The sequence below is a fragment of the Arvicanthis niloticus genome, chromosome 7, assembly GCF_011762505.2.
Source record: "Arvicanthis niloticus isolate mArvNil1 chromosome 7, mArvNil1.pat.X, whole genome shotgun sequence".
NCBI classification, from domain to species: Eukaryota; Metazoa; Chordata; class Mammalia; order Rodentia; family Muridae; genus Arvicanthis; species Arvicanthis niloticus.
Genome location: NC_047664.1, coordinates 88,880,559 through 88,906,211, shown reverse-complemented (window position 1 = coordinate 88,906,211; position 25,653 = coordinate 88,880,559). Strand labels below are relative to the sequence as shown.

The 25,653-nt window shown below is 38.6% G+C and overlaps 1 protein-coding gene across 2 annotated transcripts in view; it reads left to right on the top strand.

Annotated features, from left to right (window-relative positions):
* The window catches only part of Adamts3 (ADAM metallopeptidase with thrombospondin type 1 motif 3), a 212,053-nt gene that overhangs the window by 113,935 nt on the left and 72,465 nt on the right, over nucleotides 1-25,653 (top strand). For both annotated transcript variants that reach the window (XM_034509359.2, XM_076938761.1), the window contains exon 4: nucleotides 1,526-1,682. In XM_034509359.2, coding sequence (XP_034365250.1) covers nucleotides 1,526-1,682 — 157 coding nt within the window. The remainder of the gene's footprint in view (nucleotides 1-1,525; nucleotides 1,683-25,653) is intronic.

The following is a 25,653-nucleotide window of genomic DNA, read 5'->3' as shown; positions in this document are numbered from 1 at the left end:
CTCTCTTGATCTCTGAGCAGCGATAGTGACCTGCAGTAACCCTGTGTAACACTGAACCTATTGACCTTTGATCATCAACCGGGGGCAGGGAGTTCCCTCATCCCTATCAGTTACTAGCGGGATCTGGAGAAAGCACAGATTTCCTTTAAGTTGTGTATCCACAGAATAGGCCACCAGTCTTCAGTGGATACACAAATTATGGTGGTTAAACTTAGGGGCCTCAAAAGAAAGAAAAGAAAAAAAAAAGAGACACACGAATGTAGGACTTATAAATGGGGGGTGGGGTAGGTAAGAAGTAGACTAGCGAAGGTGAGATTTGAATTGCTGTTATTTTGAGACAGGATCTCTCTATGTAGCCCTGGCTGTTCTTGAACTATGTAGACCAGGATGGCCTCAAACTCACAAAAATCTATCAGCCTTTGCCTCCTCAGTGCTGGAACTAAAGCCATCTACAACTGCCACGTCCAGCTAGGTGAGGAGTTTTTTAATCAGAATGTACTCTGTACATGACTAGAATTGTAAAAAAAAAAAAAATGTATATATAAAACAAAACTGCAAGATTTGGTGATTTAATGGATTGGAAGCAAATCAAGGACTAAGGTGAACAATGGAACTTCAATTCATAAACATTGTCTGTGTGTTTTTGTATGTGTATTTATATGCATATATGTTGTATATATATATACATATATAGATGTATACAGTACAATAGATTAACGTTGTGTAAGATTAAGGCTAGTTAACAATGCTTTCTGCTACCAATAGATGTTGTTAATGAGAAACTGGACATTTTAGCAATGAATATGTGTGAGTTCTCCAGGATAACAAATATAAGAAGTAGGGGATTTCCACCAAAGCCTGTTGAGGATAAAGATGGGATGTGGTATGGACCCTACATCTCTCACACAGTAACAACTATGTGGGAAATGAAAATGGGTTGTAGAAGTAATATATCATGCCTCATAAAGGATCTATACTGTCATCAGGGAAAATCGTTCCTGTGTCATATAAGATTCTTTTGGTGAGAAATACCAAATAAAATATACCCTTTTTGGTACTCTGTTTAAATAGGTGTAGCATGATCTTATCTTTACACTGCTTAAACTTGGTATTTTGTACCTCTTATGGATTTTTCATTTCTGGCATTTTTTTTTATATTTGTGTGTCTGTGACTCAGTGTGCCTGGATGTATATATTTGTACAATATATGTGTGCACATGCTCTTGAACACCAGAAGATGGCATTCAGTCCCCTGGAACTAGAGTTACAAGAAGTTGTCAGCCATCATGTGGGGACTGAGACCAAACCTGGGCACTCTGCAGAAGATCAGTAAACACCCTTAGCTGCTGAGCTATCTCATCAGCCCCCATATGAATAAGAATGACTAGTGTAATTTAACTGCTTTTAATCTATAATCAAACAGAAAAATGATTCTCATGATTTGCATCCTTGCCATTTAAAAGGATGTACTTGTGTATTGAAAATGATACTTAATTAAAATGAACACATTTTATGCTTTCTTTAGGCTGGAATGATAAGGAGCGATAATGAAGAGTATTTCATTGAACCGTTGGAGAGAGGAAAGCAGATGGATGAAGAAAAAGGAAGGATTCACGTTGTGTACAAGAGATCAGCAATGGGGCAGGCTCACAGAGTCGTGTCTGACGACGTCTACTACAGGGGTAGGCATCTTAACTAACCATAGTTATACAGGACAACATTTAAAGTAAATCATGAAGTCTACTGACATGTAATAATCCCTTATATATCTCCAACATGTAAAAGGAAAGAAAAACTTGATGATTAAACATCCATTCAACTTTCAAATTTCATAAGATTACATGCCAATGAAGTTCTTTTGATTGATATATGAGTTGTTTTTATCATTCCTTAAATCTATAATCATTGAGCCTTGTTTAAAGTGTATTTGGCACAGAATAGATGGATAAACAGACAGATAAATAATCTTTTTTGTTTGAGGGAGATATAAGTTAAATTCTGTAGGATTTTATTTTAAATGGATTGGAAATGTAAAAGTTATGACATCTGAAGTTTTTCTAATTTCGTTTGGTGTAGTGAAGCCTGGGCACAAGTTGGTATCAACAGAAGAATTTAACTTATATCTTTTCCAAACAAGAAAGGATCCTACAAGTTGTACCTGATCGATGGATTACATTTCCCTTGAGTATCAATTTCTATAAATATTAGTGCCCATTCATTCCATTGCTGTAATATTTACATTCTGTAATATATGAATCTCAAAACTAAAATTTTAGTACTATAAAAATATTTGTATTTATTTTGCAAGATGTGCACATCAGTTAAGGATGGATTTTTGTTCTTTGTTTGAGCAGGTGAAAGACAACTGTCCTTTTTATGAGTTAATTTTATCAATTACCAGTTGTTATAAGTCTTCATTCATGCCACGTGAAGGATGGCACAATGAATTGTAAGGATTCCACAACAAACAAGATTTATTGTCTAATTTTGACTGAAGCTTTGTCTAGAGACATTTTTATGTCTAATCTAGTTATTGGGCTCTTCCACGTCAAGGAAGCATCAAATCAAGCTACCTGTCCTGTTAGATTTTCTTCAAGTATTTCTTTTCTGTAGCCAAGATTTTCAGGGGATCTTCTCCTGTTATATCTGATCCATATCACCCTGGAAGGGGTCCATAGTCTTTTCTTCCTTTTCTGTCACCACACATATAGAGCCTCTCTCCCAAAATGGCATGTTCTTGGTCCAGTAAGTGGAAGTCATTAAAGGTATAGCTTGACCTCTCTCCCAGAGGAATTTTAAAATTACAAATACCACCAAACATATAATCATCTTTATTTTGGTAATTAAAACAACTCAAGGCAATGAAAGCAATATAGGAAAATACTATGGGATGCGATAGTTCTCCTCCACAATCTCCTGTTTTGTTCTTACAAGATTAATTTTTAAAGTGAGATCCGGCCTATATTTCTTCTGTCTGAGATATGTTAGGCTGCCTATCCCCTTCTTTTCAACCTATAATTTAAGATCAAAAGCCTCAATTATTTATTCATCTAAGTATACTCATATTCTCCCTTCTATAGAGATTAATCTGTGGGAACATATGTCCCTTTAGATAACTTGAATTAACATAAGCTTCTATTATCTGTCTGAGGTACTTTTTTTTTCTACTTACTCCCTGCTCTTTGACTTATAATTTACAATCGAAAGCCTCAAAAATATTTATTCATTTATATAAACTTAAGGGCATTTAAACAATTATCATTATATTCCATTTATTCTTAAATCAATTAAATCAAAATTTATATATCTCTATCCTTTATTTATCTGGTTGTGGGAGGCAGGCAATCTATTGTCTGCCTCTCTCTTCCTTCCTCTACACAGCCAACCTGTCTCTCTGCACAGCAGGGGCTTCCAAGCATCTCTGGGCCCAAACTCTTTGTACTAGTGAACCATGGGAAGAAATCTCCATGTGGATTGGGCAAAATCTGTAGCTTATTAAGGAGACAGTTCGTTCTTCAGAGACTTGAAGTTCTTGTCATACAGATCTTTCACTTGCTTTGTTAGATTCACTCCAGGGTATTTTATATTGTCTGTAACTATTGTGAAGGGTATCATTTCCCCGATTTCTTTCTCAGCCTGTTTATCCTTTGAATAGAGGAAGGCTACTGATTTATTTGGGTTGATTTTATATCCAGCCACTTTGCTGAAGTTGTTTATCAGGTTTAGGAGTTCTCTGGTAGAAATTTTAGGGTCATTTAAGTATACTATCAGATCATCTGCAAATAGTAAAATTTTGACTTCTTCCTTTCCTATCTGTATCCCTTTGACTTCCTTTTGTTGTCTAATTGCTCTAGCTAGGACTTCCAGTACTATATTGAATAGGTAGGGTGAGAGTGGGCAGCCTTGTCTAGTCCCTGATCTTAGTGGGATTGCTTCCAGTTTCCCTCCATTTAGTTTGATGTTGGCTACTGACTTGCTGTATATTGCTTTTACTATTTAGGTATGGGCCTTGAATTCCTGATCTTTCCAAGACTTTTAACATAAAGGGATGTTGAATTTTGTCAAATGCTTTCTCAGCGTCTAGTGAGATGACCATGTGGTTTTTTTCTTTGAGTTTATTTATGTAGTGGATTACATTGATGCATTTCCGAATATTGAACCATCCCTGCATTCCTGGGATAAAGCCTACTTGATCATGATGAATGATTGCTTTGATCTGTTCTTGGATTCAGTTTGCAAGAATTTTATTGAGTATTTTTGTATCAATATTTATAACCGAGATTGTTCTGTAGTTGTCTTTTTTTGTTGGGTCTTTGTGAGGTTTAGGTATGAGCGTAATTGTAGCTTCATAAAACGAATTGGATATTGTTCCTTCTGTTTCTATTCTGTGGAATAGTTTGAAGAGAATTGGTATTAGGTTTTCCTGGAAGGTCTGATAAAATTCTGCACTAAAACCATCTGGCCCCGGACTTTTTTTGGTGGGGAGACTTTTAATGACTGCTTCTATTTCTTTAGGGGTTATGGGACTGTTTAGATGATTTATCTGCTCCTGTTTTAATTTTGATACTTGGTATCTGTCTAGAAAATTGTTCATTTCATCCAGATTTTCCAATTTTGTTGAGTATAGGCCTTTGTAGTAGGATCTGACAATTTTTTTAATTTCCTCAGTTTCTGTTGTTATGTCTTCCTTTTCAGTTTTGATTTTATTAACTTGAGTACTGTCTCTGTGCCCTTTGGTTAGTCTGGCTAAGGGTTTGTCTATCTTGTTGATTTTCTCAAAGAACCAGCTCCTGGTTTTGTTGATATTGTGTATAGTTCTTTCTGTTTCAACTTGGTTGATTTCAGCCCTGAATTTGATTTTTTATTTCCTGCTGTGTACACCTACCTCTTAGGTATATTAGCTTCTTTTCGTTCTAAGGCTTTCAGGTGTGCTGTCAAGTTGTTAGTGTATGCTCTTTCCAGTTTCTTTTTGTAGGCACTTAGAGCTATGAGTTTTCCTCTTAGTACTGCTTTCATGGAGTCCCACAAGTTTTAATATGATGTGTCCTCATTTTCATTAAATTCTAAAAAGTTTTTAATTTCTTTCTTTATTTCTTCCTTGACCAAGTCATCATTGAGTAGAGCATTGTTCAGTTTCCATGTGTATGTGGACTTTCCATTGTTTTTGTCCATATTAAAGATGAGTCTTAGTCCATGGTGGTCTGATAGGGTACAAGGGATTATTTCAATCTTTTGTATCTGTTGAGGCCTGTTTTGTGACCAATTATATGGTCTATTTTGGAACGGTACAATGAAGTGCTGAGAAAAATGTATATTCTTTTGTTTTAGGATGGTTCCATGAAGGACGAACACAGAGTGGGGGGGGGGGGGAATGTGAGGGTGGGGAGGGGAAAGAGGGGGCGGGGTGTTGGTGGGGGCACAGCCTCATAGAATCATGGGGAGGGGGGGTGGGATAGGAGGTTTCTGGGTGGTGGGGGGAAGTGGAGTAAGGGGATAAAATCTGAAATGTAAATATAATACCCAATAAAATAAAATAAAAAAGAAAAAAATTAAGAAGACAGTTCTCTACTTCTCCTATATCATGGCATGTGTGTATTCCACCCAAAAATCTCTAAGTAATTTTTAGTAGTGAGTTCTTGCCTGCCACATTGTACACCATCTGTAGTAGTGGATTAGTTAAACCACTTTGGTTCCTGGTGGGTAACACACATGTACCCACCCAAGAGCTCTTCTTATTTGCTAAGTAAAGATACACACATGCACCAGCTAATTTTGATATGCCTCCACCAGCTCAATAGTTGGGCATTTCTAATCTTCCCCATGGCTATCAAACATTCCCCTCTGGTATTCCTGTGTTAACATCTTTTAAAATCTGTATTTCATCTCTGCTACCCCAGACCCAATCAGGGAATTGGCCTGTAGGGCCATTTTCCTGTATCTTTACATGCCAGCAGGCCTTTAAATTTCATCTTTCTCCTTCCTGTCATGACAATTCTCTGTCTTTCTTCTCTCTCCTGGCCCCTCAGCTATGAAATTTAAAACTCCCACCCTATCTTCCTGTCCAGCCAATGGCAATATGGCAGAACCCTGAGGTCTGGAAGCATTGTTTTTTAGGAGCCAAAATAAGACAAATCATTAGAACCATTCCTGCACAGTTTGGTAGAATGGAAATAAGGTAGAGGTGTAGCTCAGACATGGGACACTTGCTTTAGAGACTATTTACCTATTTGTATCAAAAATTTAACTCTTTCCCTTAGCACAAGAAGAGTTCAGATTCATAAATTTAAACACCAAAACTATAGCCTCCCAATTCTCTTCTAGTCAAAGGATGACGGCCTCAGTATTTTTTATAGATGTAGTACAGTCCAAGTATAAATAATGAGTATGTTTTGTAATTTATTTCATCAATTGAAGATATACTGAATTAGGAAGGTATATTGATTTATAAATACATACTAAAGTCCTATATAAAATAATGCTTTTTTGGGTCCAATCAGGAGTCCATCTTAGAAGATGTGTCAACGAGTTGCCATAAGAGAAATACAATAGAGAAGCTAAGGTGTAAATAGGAAGAAACAGATTTGAGGAGCATGTCTTTGTCATTTTTCTGACACCAAGTTATCAGGGGGAGAGTATTGCTTCACAAGTGGTTACCCTGCAGAGCTTATCAGTACAGCCTATAGAAACATTTCATCCTTTTTTCTACTTATCCCAATAATTGCTTGGTTACTTTTTGAAGCCTTTTGTAGTTTAGCCACGCAGATATGCCAAATGTCTGAGTTGAAAGTTTTGTAATGGTTCTAAATTAAAACATATTACAGCCTGGACAATAGTGATTTGTAACAAGAGAACAAGTATGAAATGGAGCCACAGTGCCAGATGCAGGTGGAGATTGGAGTGAAAATGATAGGTATTTGTCACAGAGTGTATCTTGTGGGTTGAAAAAGGGAACAGAGGCACAGACCTGACATATCTCAGAATTCTAACTTGAGACCTAAGAAATCTCTGAATTAGGGCATATGAATGTGAGTAGAATAAGTCTTGGTGAAGGTGATGTGGGATAATTTGACCATAACTTTGAAGATCCATTGGGAACTGAGGGCATTTTACAATTGCCTTTGTGAGTGACCGTCACTGGAGACAACAGCAGCTGTGTCTTCATAGCCCTGCACTTGGCTAAGTACCCATTTCACTCCCTTATTGCCCATGTTTAAACCCGTATTAAAACATCTTCAATTAGACTTAAGCCTTGCTACAAATATGCAATATATATTCTCATAAATACTTGATGGAACATTTTACCTACGCTGGTGAACTGGAGACAGGTGGATCTTGGGTACTCAACTGGCCAGCATGCCCAGTCAAAATGGCCAGCTCCGGGTTCAGTGAGAAACCCTGTGTCAGTAACTGAGATGGAGAGCAATAGTAGAAGCTACCCAAAGCTGATCTCCGGCCCCAGATGCATAGACAAGTACCACGTGCTGGACACACACAGTTTGAGACTTGCATCAATTTGTCACTGTGAATTATGGTCAGCGCAGAGTTGGCAGTTTGGGTAAACTATAGCTCTTCCTGTACCTGTCAGGGTCGAGTGCTATTCTTCTAGCTAGTGACAAACAGAAGCTTGGCACGTTCGTGATGGAGAAGCTTCTTTACATCATCACGATCTGTATAGCATCCCATTCTCTGCATCTTTGGGAGAGTTTGATTCACTTCTCTCTGATTGGAGAATTATTCATTTTTTTGATGTCTGTAGTCTATACAAACCAGTTTTCTGTGTGACTATTTATGAGATTGTAATCAATAACAATATGAATTCAAAATTTACCTCTACTATTCAATCAGATGAAACAGACAAACAAATACCCTGCCCAGCCCTTAAGACTGCTCAGCCTGCCATGCTGAGGTTTACTCCAGGCAGTCCCTGGGTGAGGGGGGTGTTTACTTGGCAGCCTTAAGCTTTCCATATTTTGTATTGAGTCTCTAGGCCCTTCAAGTTTTCTCCTCACATTACAAGCTATTCATTCACCAGTAGCTCTGCGTCAACGTAATTTTTGTAATTACTTCCTACCAGTGGGAAGCAAGCCTTTATCTCCTGGCTTTCTTTTCAGAGTTTTTCATTTTTTCTACAGAAACACAAGTGTTTGTGTTGCTGGTATGGTTGTCATGGTGACAAGAAGGAGTGTCTTTGTCGCAGGTGGGAAACATGGAGTAGTCAGAAATGATTTAGGAGTTGCTCCTGGTTACTGGGGAATGAAACTGCAGAACAAGCAGGAGTTATGGGAAGACTTGGTGAGGCTAGGGCCTGGGTGGATGCAGAGACTAGGTGCACCAATCCTTTGCTTTGGGAGATTCTCATGACCTGTGCATGGATCAAAGAGATGGGCTTTGTAAAATGACATTATGAAATGACATAAATTAATTTTAGCAGTTATTTTATTATTAAATGATTCATAAAAGATATTACTGTAACACAAAGCTATGCCACTGAGCAAACATTCTTTTAAGTAGTGTTAGATTATAAATTTTCTCAACTAGTGGTTTATAATCTAATCTGAGGCTCATTTGTCAAGCTACTTCTATTGAACTCATATGTAATTACTGAAATACTAATCATATATGTAGAATTTTTTTAGTATATTTCAGTCTGCGTGTTTATAATAATTATAGAGAAAATAAATTTAATATGAAGACTGTCCTATTCCACGAAGTAGTTAGAAAGCAGAGCCAATGATACTTGAGGGATTTTCACATGCTAAACATAAAAGATAACTTGAAAGCTATGAGTATTAACAATATAAAGCATCTATGAATGTCCACAGAAACTTATTTTAATGTTGCTTTTCAGGAACTAAAACTATGTAGCCCTTGAAATGTTTTCCAAGTTTGGTCCACAGTATCAGAACTCCTATGGGTTTAGTTTGTTATGTCATATGCTATCTAATTTTATGTATTTATGCTGACTAATTCCCTTATAAGATAATGAATGCTAAAATATATTTATTTATTTTTGAAAATTATGGTTTTATTAATGTCTTGTACAGTTTGATATCTGTATTGATAAAATGCCACCAAACAGACTTGTAAGTAACAAGGAATTGGAATATTCGACCTAACATTAATCTCTTAAGCACTTAAACTCTTCATTTATAATTTTGCATGACATGCCAGAAGAGCAAGCACAGGGTTTTGATGGTGGTGTTCACTCTCTTTCTTCACTGCATGAACGCAGCTGCAGCTTCTCATCTAGTATCATGAAAGTGATTGTCAGTATTAAAGATTGGCTTCTTTATTATTGTCTAAGAGGAAGAATTTAATTAAGCAGTATGGAAAAACTATTCTGCTATGTTTCTTGTTAATATCCCATTCTCTTTTAGAACTACCCAGCATTTGAAAAACGAGTGTGGTTCATGTAGGGTTGCCATTATCTATGATTTCTGGATCATTTTCCATCCCTTGCTCGCATCTCTCCTTAAATTCAAGGAGAAATATTCTAAAAGGCTGTCAGTTCAGACTTAGACCAATGGACATATCTGGCATATATGAGGATAATTTTTATATATTTGCAATGTGAACTATGGATATTGCACAAAATAGTAATAATAGTAACCATTTTAATTATTTTTATTAAAACTCCTATCTTTTAAAAATTATTTTTTTTTACATACTGACCACAATTGCCCCTCCATCCTCTTCTCCCAATCCCTATCCCCAACCTTCCCTTTCTCCCTTTATCCCATAAACTCCTCTTCCTTTTCTTCTCTAAAAAGGGCAGGCCTCTCTCATGTTTATCAAGCAAACATGGCACATCAAGTTTCAGTATGATAGGCACTTCCCGTCATTTTAAGGCTGGATGTGAGGCAACCCAGTATGAAGAAAAGGGTTCCAAAAGCCATCAAAAGAGTCAGAAAAAGCCCATGATCTCACTGTTAGGAGTCCCGCAAGAAAACCAAGCTACACAACTGTAACATATATGCAGAGAGCCTAGGTCAGTCCCATGCTGGTAAACCCATCTTTGATGAGTTTTAAAACTCTTTCTTAGTTATTGTCCAGCTCTCCATAGTGTGCTCAAGAGCACACTCCATTTCTTCCTGCTACAATCTTATTCCAGTTATGATACAACAACTCAGGTAACTACAATTAACATCATATTTTACATCTTGGGAAATAAGTAAATGGGAAGTGAAGAAGTTGAGTAGCAGCAGTTTTTAAGTGGACATTGGTTCACAGAGTGATTACAGTGGATGCAATATAGCCAGGTGCCTCAGACTACTAGTTTTGATTTCTCTGCTATATGTCTCTGAACTCTGAGTGGAAATAAGCCATTTCTCCCTCAGGTGCTCTTGTCTGAATAATTTTATCACTACTTCAGGAAAATAAACTAATACTGTTTCACATCCCTCTATTTGCTTTTCTTGTCTATCTTCCTTGGGCCCTTGAGAAGAAATCATTGCAAGACTGGAAAACCTTTCCCCCATAATTTCTTCTATCAGTTTACAGTCTCATTTCTGAAATCAAAGTCTTTGGTACTTCCTGTCAGCCATTTAAGTTTTCAGTGGTTCATAGAAATGTTTTATTTTAGAATTGCTTTTATTATTTCTACAAAAAATTACCATTTAGACTTCGATAGTGTTTGCATAGGATCTATAGCTTGTTTTCTGAGTATGGCTATCCTCACAGTATTTACTCTGATTGAGTGAACACAGATGGCTTTCCATTTGTTTCTGTTCTCTTTGGTGCAACACTCTTATATGGAATCATTTCCTTCCTCGCCTCCCCCTTTTCCGTTTTCACTCAAGACTTCTGCTAGGACTTTGGAATGACCAGTAAGCAAGTGACTTTTGCACAAAGACAGGGAGGACTGCCATTCTATTCTCATTGTACAAGCAGTACACTTCTTTGTTCAGTACAGAAGTTATTCAGCACAGTAGCTTCATTTTTGCATAGACATACAAGGTATATATGTACATCAAAGGGCTGTTGTGAGGACACTTTGGAAAGAGGACTGATTGGCTTAAAGTGTCCTCATTCAAAGCTTAAGCTCCTTTTACCCTAGGGTTTGTTGCTTAAAGGATCACAGATTATATTTGATATCCTCACTCACTAAAAAGACCTTAGCATTTTTAGTTTTCCAATGTCTCTATTTAGATATTCATAATTTAACCCTGAATAAACATTATTTTCTGGTCTAACATATAAAAACAGTTTTATTCCAATTTACATAGAATTTTATTATTTCAGAATTGCATATAATGTAATTTGATCCTATTTACCCTTCCCCAATATTTTTCAAGATCACTGGGACTCATTTGTGTCTGAGCACCCTACTCCTGGTACCAAATTCTATCTTAGGGTTTCCATTGTGTGAAGAGACATCATGGCCAAGGAAAAACTAATAATGGCAAATATTTAATTGGGGATGGCTTACAGTTTCAGCGGTTCAGTCCATTATCATCATGGTGGGAAACATCATGCAAGCAAACTTGGTGCTGGAGGAAGCAAGAGTTCTACATCTTGATCTGAAGGCAGCCAAGAAGAGACTATATGAGAGACCTCAAAGCCCCACCTCCACAGTGACACACTTCTTCTAACAAGGCCACACCTCCTAATAGTGCCACTTCCATAGGGCAAGCATATTCAAACTACCACATTCACTGCACAAAGAAAGTTCTCTGACAAGGTCTAAGAACTTTACTAATCCATTAGTAGAGTGGTAAAGAGATACAACTTAAGAAGGCCATTTGATACTTGGTCTATTTAGCAGAATAATAATATAGTAAGAGCTATAGAATTTGACATGTGAAGATTTATTGATTTATTTTCCTAGAGATGATAGAAGCATGATGCATTTATCAGTGATAGAGAAATGACTGAGTGATTTTATGCAAATCACAGACTATATAGTTACATTATCACTATGAGATCATATATTTCTGAGGATTTATCTTTTTGTTCAGAGGTAGAATAACAAGTGTTAAAAGTGACAGAAATACCAGCTCTAGGTTTCTTTCCATATAAACGAAGGTCATCTATATTTAGTGTTCTTTCATTGTTTGCAGAAGCAGAGGAGAAATAAGACCACATGTGATGACAGTTCTGTTGCATAAATACCCAGTGACTAAAAATCATTTGCAATGGGAGGTACAGCAGAGAAATTAATATGTTATGGGGGCTAGATGCCACAGTGCTCAGTGTTTAGTCCCTTGGGACTTCCCCAATAATTCCACTCATAAGTCTCTGATATGACATAGATACAGAGTTCTTTAAGAAACTTGCTTAATATAAGAACATGTTGCATGAAAACAGAATTACACACATTTTCTGATCAGTCCCCTTTCATACTACCCTCTGGACATTTCTAGACATTTTTATGAAGGCTGTTTCATAGGGTAACTTCTTTATCTGGAGATATTTTGTCAAAACAGACTCTGTCATTTGAATCTTATCTCTTGAGTTAGTTTTAAATTTGCATTTTAATCTAATTAGTCTCAGTACTGGTAATGCAAATAAATACATTGATGTTTTTGTTTTGATATTGGACTGTCTAGTATGCATCCTTTTTATGAATTTTATTTTCTACCCCATAGAAAAAGTAAAAGAGATTACATCAGCTAATTCTTGTCAGCTTTAAAGATAGATTTAATAGCCATAGTTTATGCTTTTGAAATACATGAAGATATAATACTGAGAAAATTTAAACAAACTTCTAGGATATTGTGATACAAGATAATTATTTGTTCATTGGATACCTAGCCATGTGATCTATCATGTAACATTATACTGTAGCAAAGACTGGTTAAAATGTAACTGATTGAAACTTAGCTATTGTTCAGTTAAGACTTCAGTGAGCCATCTAGAAAATAGGTTTTGTGCAACTTTCAAGTACCAGTGGAAGCTACAGTGTTTGAGGGACTAGCCGTGGATGTTGAAGGATGCCTGAGTCTGGATTAAAATACAGTGTTGGGGAGAAAAAAAAAAGATTCTATTTCTGAAGATAGAAGACCAAAGTATGGGGAGCTATGGTGAAATATAGTTTTAAAAGCATAGCTCTTAACCATTTTTAACCAAAACTTAAGAGATACTCATAACTCAATTCATATATATATATATATATATATATATATATATATATATATATATATATGTCTAAACTGTGAATGATGGGTAAATATATTTTGGCTGTAGTATATTTTATCCAAGGACATGTACCAAATAGCTTTATGACCTTGGTAAAGTTCCTTAACTTACCAAAGTCTCAGTTTCCTCACTTTTAAGGTGGGAAAATAATATTGCATGTTTTAAAGACTTTAAAAATAACACTGAAATAAAGAACCTCATTTCAGTTCGTTGTACTTAATAAGTGTTCAATTATAAGTTAGCTCTTACTACTTTTACATGACTATGTCTTTCCCTTATGACGGTCCAGCTCACTTGAACTGGATTGCCAAGCATCTATATTAGTCGCTTTTATCATCATTATGATCAAATGCTCAACAAGAAGCCATTTAGAGCAGGAACAGTTTATTTTGGCTTATAGTTGAGAGGACACTATCTATCATAGTAGGTGACAGATTCCATGGTGCAGGAAACTCTGGCAGAAGCATGGTGTGGCAATTGCTTTCACTTAATGGATCATGAAGCACAGACAAGACAAGATAAGAAAATGGATTGAGCTATATAGACCTCAAAGCCAACCCGCAAACATCCACCTTCTCCAGCCAAGCGCTACCTCCCAAAGATTCCACAACCTAATAAAACAGGGCCGCTAGCTTGGGACCAAGTGTTCAAACACACAAACCTGTGGGATATTTCATTTCATGTTCCTTGTACTTTAATGGGCCTCTGTAGGGCTGAGTATCTGCCTCACTGCTGGGGTGCCAGAGCACTTCTGGCAAGCCACTGGGGATACAGAACGAAGTCTGTGATAGGGGTCCTAGCCTGTGTTCTTCTGGGATGGATGCTGTGGTTCTTAACCTCCTGTGCACCCAGATGCCACTGGGAACTGAGGGCAGATGAGAATGGCTGTCTGCAGCTGAGCTCAGGATGAAGCAGATTTGGCTCTGAGTAAGTGGGCTGAAAAAGAGAAGACCTTCTCTGGGAAATTTAGGCAGTGGCTCTTTATGACAAAGGCCTGCCACCTGTGGCGATCTTTGATGAAGAAGATGGTTCTTGCTTATCCAAACTGCTTTATTTATGGAGAATGTGAATACATACACCTTACCCAGGGTAAACCAGGAATTAAATCCATTTTGCATGGAGGAATGCCCAGGAAAGGAAGCTTATTGCCTAAACACTTGAGGCCTAGCTAGATACCTCATTAGCTTGGAGAACTCCAGGTTTTTATGCTACATGACCAGTTGTCATGGTTCTCTTCATGGGATGTTATGGTTACATGTTCCAGGACAGGTAGAGCTCAGCAGGGAGCTGGTTCCCTGGGATCTTGAACCTTCTTCAACCATACCAGTTCTTTTGTCTTGTAGCATCCGCTTGCCCCATAGGCCCCTAGCTGTTCTATTCTTGAGCCTGTTTGGCTTGGCCCTAGGAGAGGTGGGAGGTTATATATCATGCTTTCTGGGTTGTATACTCATTCCACGTGTGTATGAACACATACCAATAAGTTGCTCTCATTTCTATATTGTAGAGCATGAATGTTACATATTATAGTACCTATCCAGATATAAGAATTACAGAGAACACAATAAATGAAAGTATATAAAGTCATGTCGTTTCTCTGTATTCTGGTGAATATTGTTATGTATGCTTATAGAATAAATAGTCTGCTTTGGAGATGTCTCTGGAGATTTATTATAGGTGTGGTGACCATTGAAAATTATAATATTGTATGCCATCATCTGATTAAAACTGCTTGTTGGATAAAATGTAATCTTTGTTCATTCATGTCCTGAATTCTCCCGCCATTCCCAGCCTTAGTGTTCATTAGAGACTCACTTCCTACTAGATAGGGTTTATTTTGGGTATGCTAAACTTTCTCCTGAGCATTTTTTTAACCCATACTAATTGTATCCACTAGACTGCCTATCTGTTCCTTTAAGAACAGTAAAATGCATCCTTGTATCTTACATTCCTTGGAAAACACTAGAAGCTCCATGAACAAGAAATTAACTATCTGCCTTAGATTCTGTAGGATCTGAAAGATGAAGAGAGTATCTCATAGCTGAGGACTGAGATAGTATACCAAAGTCCCCAGTATATGTGGTTTGTCTATTTAATTTGTGATCACCTTTTTCTTTTTGCCTGGTATGTATGTCTTTGCACTGTGTTTGTGCAGTGCCTCAAGAAGCCAGAAGAGAACATCAGAAATTTGAAACTAGAGTTGTAGATAATTTATAGCTGCACTGTGGGTTCTGGGATCTGAACCTGGGTCCTCTGCAAGAACAACAAATGCCCTTAATGGCTGAACTATTTCTCAAGGCCCTCACCTTTTCTTCTGATGAATAATGTCTTTGGGGGAAACAAATCCCTCAAATAGCTTGTTTAGAATAGATTAAGGGAGGTCATTTTTTTTCATATGCAGCACTATATTTATTCAAAGAAGAATGTACTATGAATCAGATTATAGGAGAAATTAATGTGTTTTGAGAAAGCCAGTAAACTCTTTCCAACAGGGCTTAGACAAAAGTTTGCTTTTGAATTGCAGTTGTGTCCCGTGAAGCAGGCTTTCCTGGTGTCAGGAGACCTCTGTCATATGTATGTAGTTTTCTAAGTATGTGGATAATTGAGTTCATCAAGCCTCCTCTCTCAAAGTTTTCATAGCTTCTCAAACATTTCCAGAATAGTCGATGGTATAAAGACTGCTAGTGGCTAACTGCCCTCAATGTTCTTGAACAATTCAATTTGCTCCTGAAAGCCACGTTTATACATTTAGTCAGGGTTAATAGTGTAGGAGTTGCTGTTTTCATGTAGTGACATATTTCCTACCAAGTTCTGGGAATTTAAATAACAAGAATGTTAATTTAATAGCATCCCTGTTCTTCATCAAAAGCATGATCTTTTGTCCCACCTTAAGTTTATGAATAAACCATTCCGTTCTGGCACACTGTTACCAACTCACCAAACTCAGGAGGCTATGTTTAGTGAGAGGGAAACGTGCTCTGTGATGATTTCTTTCTAATAGTTCAGAAGATAAAGAAAAACACACCGCCCCTTCTGATGAATAGGGGGCTGAGGTATTTGGAAGTGGAGGAAGTCTGCACTGAAGCAATGGTAATGCCTTGGGCAGAGAGGTCTTCATTATCTCAGCTCTCAGAGCTCTTCAGTAGCGATGATGTCATTGTGGCTTCTCTCACCTCAGAATCCAGGCAGGAGACACTTAGTGTCTTTGTCAGACCTGTGTAGAAAAGAGCGCACAAAGAAAGAGCTTCCTGCCGAGTTGTGGGAGGCTTTGCGACTCCTTCTTGGTTCTTTGTGAAAGCACATGACTGGACTTGTAGAAGATTAACCCCCTTCACGTTCCTGAAAAAAAAAAATTAAATAGATGCAAAGCAGCGCTACCACTTTCTTCCTCTCTGTGAACTCCGTATTCTGGTGGGCAGTGAATTATTTTGAATTCCCTAAGAGGGGCCATGGCAGTCAATGGGGGCTGTGAATGAGGGCCCTCTGAAGGGCTGGCTTGTGGTTTTTCACCGTTCTTTATGGCATTATTCCTCTGAAAGAGTCCCCTCTAAGAGTGGGGTCAGCCTAGAGACCTTTATAGTGCGTGAAGTAATCCATCCTTTAATCTCTTCCTTCCTGTGGGAAAATCAGCCCAGGGGAAAGAAAAGGGTGGGGTGAGCTCATATATGTACCCTATACGGTCTTGTTAGACATTTATGTTTCATTTTCTGCTGTCCTCTAATACAGCATTGTATTTTCAAATTTGGTTCTTTTCATAAAGAAGAAAGTCTGAAAATTTTAATTTTGTGCTGATAATCTTGTCTAGGTTATGAATACTTCCCTCTGTCCTTGAGACTAGAGTTTAATGAATCTGGCAGATGTTACATAGCAAATAAAATAGTATATATTGTTTTATTATTACAGTGTGACAGTGTGACACCTCCATTTCATTCCCTGTATCCGGACATTATTTAGATATTGTCTATGTGCAATACTATATTCTTTTACAGATAGATCTAGAGTCTTCGTAGGAGGGCAATAAGATTTACTTAATTACAAAACTAATACTGAGAGGACAAATGGCAGCTGACTCTGGGGTTGGTATAGCGAGTGGGAGATGAGATGGTGAGGGAAAGTTTGTTTATTAGGTTATTATTCTTGAAACAGGTTCTCCAGTTGCAGCTGATACAGGCCTTGAACTCTTATCTTTCATCCCCTTGCCTCTGCTTCCCGAGTGCCTCCCATCTTACAGATGTGCACCACCACACCTGCCTGACAGAAGACTGGTATACTTTTTATTGTATGAGTGTCAAAATCCACACGTGTTCACATGTCACATTTATTTAAAAGCCTTTAAAAACAAATTAGTCTGAGAAAAGTAGTGAGCATTTTAGACCAGGTTCTTGTGTGTTTTTATTTGGGGCTAGAGTTTGGAAAGACAGCATCTTATAACAGTCTCCAGGTATAGTTTACAAACTTAAGTTCACAAAGGGGGTAAGGGGGGGAACTGTTATTTTACTGGAAGATATATGAATGACAAAAGAGTGTATTTTACATGTAATCTAAAGGTATCGAGTGTAGATTTCTTTTATAGTTCCTAGTTATTAGAACTAAAAGTTAGCTGCCTTTTGTTGTCTTTGAAACTGGCAGAGTTAAACAAAGAAGTGTGGTGGTCTTAGAAGAAGAGCCCAGTGGAAGAATCAGATCTCGCTATCATTGTGGCATCTTTTCTTTCCCTGTTTAGAACTAAACTGGGAGAAAATAAATATTGTGCTTGCAGCCTCTTCCCCCAAACTTCACCACAGAACCGGACTTAGGGGCAGGTAGACAAGGAAAACCATCGACGTACCACAGAACTGTGAAATTTTAGAACAAAATAATGTTACATATGATGGAGTGGAGCCCCCTCTACTTTGGATTAAGGATGGGTTTTATACGGAAGGCATAAGAAGCAGTTTGTAGTGGGCTAGAGTAGCACTGGATGTCTCTACTTGGAGAAAATAGCAGTAGATACGTGAGGGTGCCTATATGGATTACCTATGTCACCATGGAGAGATGGATGTAAGGATGCTGCTACCACCTGTCAGTGTGTTAGGGAATGAAGCATGGGATGTAGAAGCCTGGAGATCCAGCTGCTCACCTCTGGTGATGAAGGAAATCCCAGCCTGGCAGTACAGAGGACCAGGTGCTAGGCTCTAGGTGTCAATGAATAGTGGTTTGTGTTCATTTCTACTCAGCCAATGGCTGTGAGAAACCAAGGCCACTTCGTGTGTGAAGCCATTATCCAGATGGATAAGTTCAGTCTGGGGATTTTTATATTTTTTAGAGATGGGATCTCATGGGACCCAGGCTGCCCTCAGCCTCCCTATAGTGAGGATGACCTTGTACCCCTGATCTTTCAGACTCACCAGCATGAACTACCACAGCTAGTCAATGCTATGCTGGGATGCTAACCCAGGAATTCATTCATCCTGCTATACAGCCTGCCTAGTGTTCAAGTCTTTTGAAGTTTCTTTATACTCATTACACCCTAGATAGAGTATTTTCAAAGTAGAAATATGAAAATACATTTTTTTAATCTGTAGAAATAAGGTGTGAAAGGTGGCCGGAGTTGCTTGTCATGCTTTAAAAGGTTCCTTCAGGCTGGGCGGTGGTGGCGCACGCCTTTAATCCCAGCACTTGGGAGGCAGAGGCAGGCAGATTTCTGAGTTCGAGGCCAGCCTGGTCTACAGAGTGAGTTCCAGGACAGCCAGGACTAAACAGAGAAACCCTGTCTCGAAAAACCAAAAAAAAAAAAAAAAAAAAAAAAAAAAAAAAAGATTCCTTCAGGCCGTGACAACCAGAACAGAAATCATCTTGTAATGCCTCCACTGCACCATGTTGTCTTCAACCTGAACTCAGTTCTCTGCTTTCATAAGGGCATCCCAGACTTTACCTTTCTCCCCAGCTGTGCACACTTTGTTGCTTTGCTGGCCTTACTTTGTAGGTCCCTACAGTATTTCCGAATGGTGCAGCTTACCCGTGCCCTCCTCGAGATCGATCTGAGAGCACTAGTGCCGGCTTTGACCGTTCATTGCCCTCTGCCCAGCCTCTGTTTGTCCTGGGACCTGGTGTGATCTGGAGTCCTCCTTGCTGCCAGTCTTCATCTCTTTCACGGTCTACACTGACACTTCAGTCTCTGGAAGCTAAGCTTTCCTTTTTGTGCACACTTCACGGAAGGAAGTGCTTTTTCCTCTGTACAGCCTTCTCTTCCCTGGTGCTGGACTTCACCCTGGCCCTCATGAAGTGAGAGAGACAACAGAAACCCCTAGCCACAACCTACTTAGCATCTTAGAGGGAACAGTGTCACGGGGAAGGTTTTCATTCAGTTATAGACAGTGCCATGACTGCAGGCAGTACTGTAGACCTCTGATGCCCAGAGGCCACCATGAGAAGCGGCTCCTTGCTTGGTTTGGATCATTTCAGTAGCACAGTTCTCAGTGAGTTGGCTCTTATGTCCTATGATGCCCAGGACATAAAGGGAGCTTTAAACATTTAGCCAGCATTTCTTTATCACTCCTACCCCCCAGTGTGTGTGAGTACGTGTGAGTACATGTGACTGTGTGCGAGTGTGTATGAAACACACACATACACAGAGAGAGAGAGAGAAAGGGAGGGAGGGAGGGAGGGAGGGAGGGAGAGAGAGAGAGAGAGAGAGAGAGAGAGAGAGAGAGAGAGAGAGAGAGAGACTGTGACACATGTTATGCTTGCATGTGTGCCTATTGTAAGAACACATGTGTCATAGCCTGTACATGAAAGTCAGTATTCAAGGTCAACCTTATATATTGGTCCTTATATTCCAACTTGTTTGAGGTTCCTATCCCAAGCTACATAGCCTGTGAGCTTCTGGGAATTCTCTCATTTCCACCTTCCATCTCACAATGGATACAGATTTCCTAGGTCACCATGGATATACTGGGATTACAGATGTGCACTACAGCACTGATCCTTACAAGATTTTTACAATTTGAACTTAAGTCTTCACATGTGCTGTGAAACTTTTTTGTTGTTCTTGTTTTACTATGAACTAAGGTTCCAGAAAAGAAGCCATGTGGAGCACTGAACTTTCTTCCAAAGTCCAGTAGCCAGTTATGATTTCAGTGATTGTGGAAAGATTGAAATATTGCCAAATTAGTCCAAAGCCTAATTACAAGGCAGCTCAGGTCATCCTCCTCCCTTCTTCTTTGAGAAGCCATTTACACACACACACACACACACACACACACACACACACCCCAATATAAAATAAACAAATCAATAAAAATCAAATTTAAAAAATTATCTAAACACGGTAAAAGTGCAACAATCTTGGAGCACAGGATTTGGAGTCGAACACTCTGAGAAAGTAAGGACATTAAAGATGTCTGCATGTGGTGGACCAGAAGCACATTGTCTCATTCTTCATCATTCATTCTTGTCACTTCTCCCCTTTCAACCTTTCTACATCTCACTTCCCATGACATACATAAATTAATTCACAGGTACAGTTACAGAGCCTGTTCCTTCTCTTCCTCTACTTGATTCTCTAAGACAAGAGTCTCTTCTTGAACATGGGGCTCATGACTCAGTTACAATGGAGTCCAACAAGCCTCAGTAGTCTTGTTACTACCCCTTGAGCTAGGGTTAAAAGGGATTATGGGGAATGCTATTGTTTTGTGGGATCTGAACACTTGTCACCATGATTGTGGAACATAGTCTCTTGACTACAGAGCAATCTTTTCAGTTGCTCTATTGGGATTGGATGACAGGCTTTGGGGGAGGGGAATCTCAGGATTAGGGCTGTGGTGCCTTTAAGCTTCATGATTAGAGAAGACTTTCTCACTCATCTGACTTGATCACAGACCTAACACAGAATAGGATTACCTAATTGAGCTGGCTGTGGCCCTGCATACCAGGGGCAGGCTTGAGGTTGGGGGCAGGGGGGACCAGCTGTCTCTTGACATGATCAGTAGGCTGAGGGCCATTGTGCAAGTGGGTAGTTTTGACATGCAGACAAACCATGGTGTTTGCCACTTAAGCATTTGGCAGAGAAAATAATGCCTTTTATTTTTTATCCCCATGCTAAGAAATAGAGTTTTTTGTTTGTTTGTTTTGTTTTTTTAAATTCTCATTACAGACAGGTTGTCAGCCTTTCAGGGACCCTGATTTTCTTTTTATTTTTGAGACAATATTCTTTACAATTGGGGCTAGCCTCAAACTTGCTATGTAGTATAGGCATCCCTTGAATTCCCAATCTGCTTTCACCTTACAAGTTGTGGTATTACAAACTTATGTCACCACACTCATACTCCAATAATCCCGATTTTCACCTAGAGCAGTGGTTCTCAACCATAAGGTCACAACTTCTTTGGAGCACAAATGTCCCCTTCACAGGGTCATGTCTCAGATATCAGACATATCAGATATTTACATTATTATTCCTAACAGTAGCAAATCAGTATGAAGTAGCAATGACAATAATTTGATAATTGGGGTCACCACAACATGAGGAACTGAAAGTGTAACAGTATTATAAGGTTGACAGTCACTAATCTAGAGTTTCTGAGGTCTAGTCTCCTTACTTATTAGGCCTGGGTAACAGAGAACGCTTCCTCCAAAACACATCACCCCCCACACACACACACACACACAGACACACAGACACACTTGCTGTGTGACCCCAGTGTACCATAGCTCACAATCCAAGGCCTGTTTCCAGGTTCTACTTTATTCCTGGGGCTGACTGCTTCTCACCTTAGGGAAGAGAATGTTTGCCATTGCTCCTTTATTCTCATCTCCACCTCTTCCCTCCCTCCATCCTGCTCTCCTCTTCCTTCTCTCTTTATGCTAATGTTTACTGACCCAGAACTCTCTCTGGTTTTGTTTGTTCAAGACACTAAAACTGAATCGGTTATTGATGGCCATGAAACAAATTTAGGAGAGCTTTACAAATGAAAGAAAAGAAAATGAGATAAACAATGTGACTCTTCCCTGTTGACAAATAATTCCTTCCTGGAAACATTTTCAAAGCATGTTGCTATTCTCTATCACATACAGTCCTTTTGCAAAACCCTATCTTATGGGGTCATGCACATGTGATTGAACAGAATTTCTGCTCTCTTTCCTCTCTCCTTCTGTCTACTCACACTGTTCCCATTCCTCCCTTTCTTCCTTATTCCTTCCATTTAAGACACCATTTGGAGTAGCTCCATGCCAGCTACAAGTGAGACCATCCTCGTGGATAAAAGAGTGATGTAGAGCCTACCCCATGAGTGCCACTTGCCTGGGTACTTTGTATGTCATTTCTATTTACTTCAGAGATAGGAACATTTGAGTATTTGTGTGGATTTGAACTCTGACTTCTGCAGAAATACTAACTACCTCCCACAGAGTGCATGCTAATATTTCTTTTTCCATTTAGATGAAAGGCTTACTTATTCAGTAGTGAACTAAGTTTTCAGTTATTTTTGATCTCACTGACAAGTTAGACAAGGATCTACCTAGGCTTATGTTTTTCCTACTTTGATGTTAGAAAATTGCTTCTTTAATGTCTGATACCACCAAATGACATTCCTTAGAAACTTTCAAAAAAAAAACCCCACCTTTTTCATCTGTTGTTAATTATATACTGTAACACAAAAATAAATAGCATTCTTAAAGTCCAGGTCTTTTAATCAACTAGGAAGTGACCGACCCTTTGTGTTTTGACTATGTTCCCCTAGGCACAGATTCACATTGATGTTGATGGGGAATTCTGATAATATAGTATTTGATATAGCAAGCTTGGCCCAAATTAGAGATGTGTTTCTTGCTAATTGGCCTTGTATTTGTACACCAAGAGTGACAGGGGACTCCTCTGTAGTAAGCTCTGTATCTGCCTCCCACAGAGGTAAATAAAGCCACAGCCTGTAGATGGTTTGACACCTGAGGAAGGAGGCATGCCCAGGATGCAAAGCAAAAGTATAATTTGTAATTAGTAGTGTGAACTACCCTGGAACATTAGGGCTTTCCTCTTGCAAATGCTTTAACAGAGATCAGTAGCTTTGGGGGAATTTGGGGTATAATTTCTTTCCATAAAGATTGGAAGACAGATTTGAAAAAAAAAAAGCATTTAAAAAAATAGCCCAGCCAAATTATACACTAATGATAGGTTAGAAATAAGAATGTGAAAGAAGTTTAGCATGTTTAAAGTAAGCGAAAACTATTATCTATAGAGACGTCAGATACGGTAGAACTCAAGAAAGGCTGTTTAATTTGAAAATTTTATGATTAAAAAAGAGTGTAAGGGTGTTTTTGTTTGTTGTGGGTTTTGTTTGCTTGTTTTTGCATGTATCTCTCTGTACTTTGTGTATGTCTGGTACCCTTGGAGGCCAGAAGATTGTATCAGATCCCCTGGAAGTAGAGTTACAGATCATTTTGAGCCAACCTTTGGGTGCTGGGAACTGAGTCCAGGACCTCTACAAGAAGTGCTGGCTTTTAGCTGGTAGCCATCTCTTCAATTCTCATTTAAAACAAATGTAAAAATACAACTTAAAAAAAAGACCTTATTAAAGTAAGGAGCTGCAAAAGAGCCTTTATTTTTGGAGGAAATTAACACCATGAGGAAGTGTGGGCTAAGCTTGTTTTTAAGTTGGAAGCTCTTGGCAGAGAAGATCTCCTGAAAGACACACTAACCCACACGCTGAGCAGCCACTTTCTGCTGCACTTTCAAATCAGGGTTGCCAAGACCTTGTTTTGGATGCAGAGGTTCAGTACATTTTCAGGGCAGTCTCTTACACTAAACTGCCTGCATCTGACTCCTCAAGCACTGATGTCATCTTCTCTTACGTTATCATGGCTACTCCACAAAATCCATGCCACAGTGCTTGAGGTTCTCGGCTGCTTTCTTCTATGTCAGAGCCTCCACCTACTCTGAGCCTTACTTCCAGATCTCCCCCTCTCTGCCTTCCTCCCCTTTCTCTTTCCTCTAAGTCGTATTTTAGTTGTGACTTTTCCAAGTTGAAGGCATTTGAAGCAAATCAGATGCTGCCCTGCCCCACATTGCATCAATCATATAATTAATAATCTTAAGAGCATCAAAGAAGCACACAGTCCTTGTAGGCTTTCCGTTGCTTGCTTTGTCTCTGCAAAATGCTAATACTTTCATGATTGGCATTCTTACACTTCAGTATTGTTGGAGTAGCACAGATGGTTGAAATGTGCTTTAAAAGAAACAGGAAGGTAAATATATAAACACATGCCCACACAGATGCATTCATATACATACACAGCTATATGTTTAGGTGGGAAAATATTGGAAGAAAAATGAAACATTGCTTTGATTACTGACATTAGGAAATAATTCCATTGATAAAGGTTGCATCTTAGGGATCTTAACAAGGGTGTTATATTCTGAGACTGCAGACTTTTGGGGGGGGGTGGAGATAACAACATGGGAATTTATTGGCTTGTTGGTTACCTTCCTAGCCAGTATATAGCCATTTTGATGCTGGCTAGAAATAAAAAATAGTACATTAAAAACATGAATCCTGTGGAAGTAGGCACCGAGTATGAAGATAGGTTATTGCATTTGTTGGGTACTAGAATTCTTAGCAATAATTTACTAAATGGGGCTTAAGTGTAATTGGTTCTCAGTCACCAAATGCTTTTCTTTTCTTTGGGGAAGACTATTTTTTTCCATTCTTCATATTTCTCAGTTGCTTATAATTCTTTGTGTAGGGTTGAGGTCTCGCTTTATGTTCTTTATCATAGTCCAGATGTTATTTTGTGGTGTGGTTCAATAGAACATTAGAAATATATGTCTAAGTATGTATGTATGTATGTATGTATCTATCTATCTATCTATCTATCTATCATCTATCATCTATCTATCTACCTATCTATCTACCTACCTACCTACCTACCTACCTACCTACCTACGTATCTTCATTCACCTTCAGCTTCTCTAATTCATCTAAATGTCATTTTTAATCTATGCCCAGTCTATCCACTATCTAGTGTGTAAATACTGTAAATACTTTTGGGGTTTGGTGTTTCTTTAATTCACTGTTGAGGTTCTCCCTTGTTTCCTAATGAACAAATCCTTCACATCATTAAGCCAGAGAATTTTACTCTTAATATCTGGGTCATCTCAAATTCAGTTTCAATTATTGCTTCTTCTCTCAATTGTGGATTATACCTTCTGATTTCCCTTTATCTCTAATAGTAATACATCTTTGGTGTTCGTAATGAAACCTTATACATACAGACTTTCAATTGTGGGAAGTCCTGGGTAGTGTTAATTCTTTACCATTTTGCTTGTTTGTCTAAGGCTGACTTTAGAATTATAACCTCCTTTTCTCAGCTAAGTCCCAGCTAGTCTGCTTAGAATAGTCTCAAAGTCTGTTCCACACAGCCAGAGATTTGAGCAGAATACTCTTGTGGAATGTGGATGACCTTCCTTTCCTTCAAGGAGATCCTTGCATGCCCCCATGCACACCTGCTCTAATCACCTCATCTCTCATGCACACCTGCTCTAAGCAC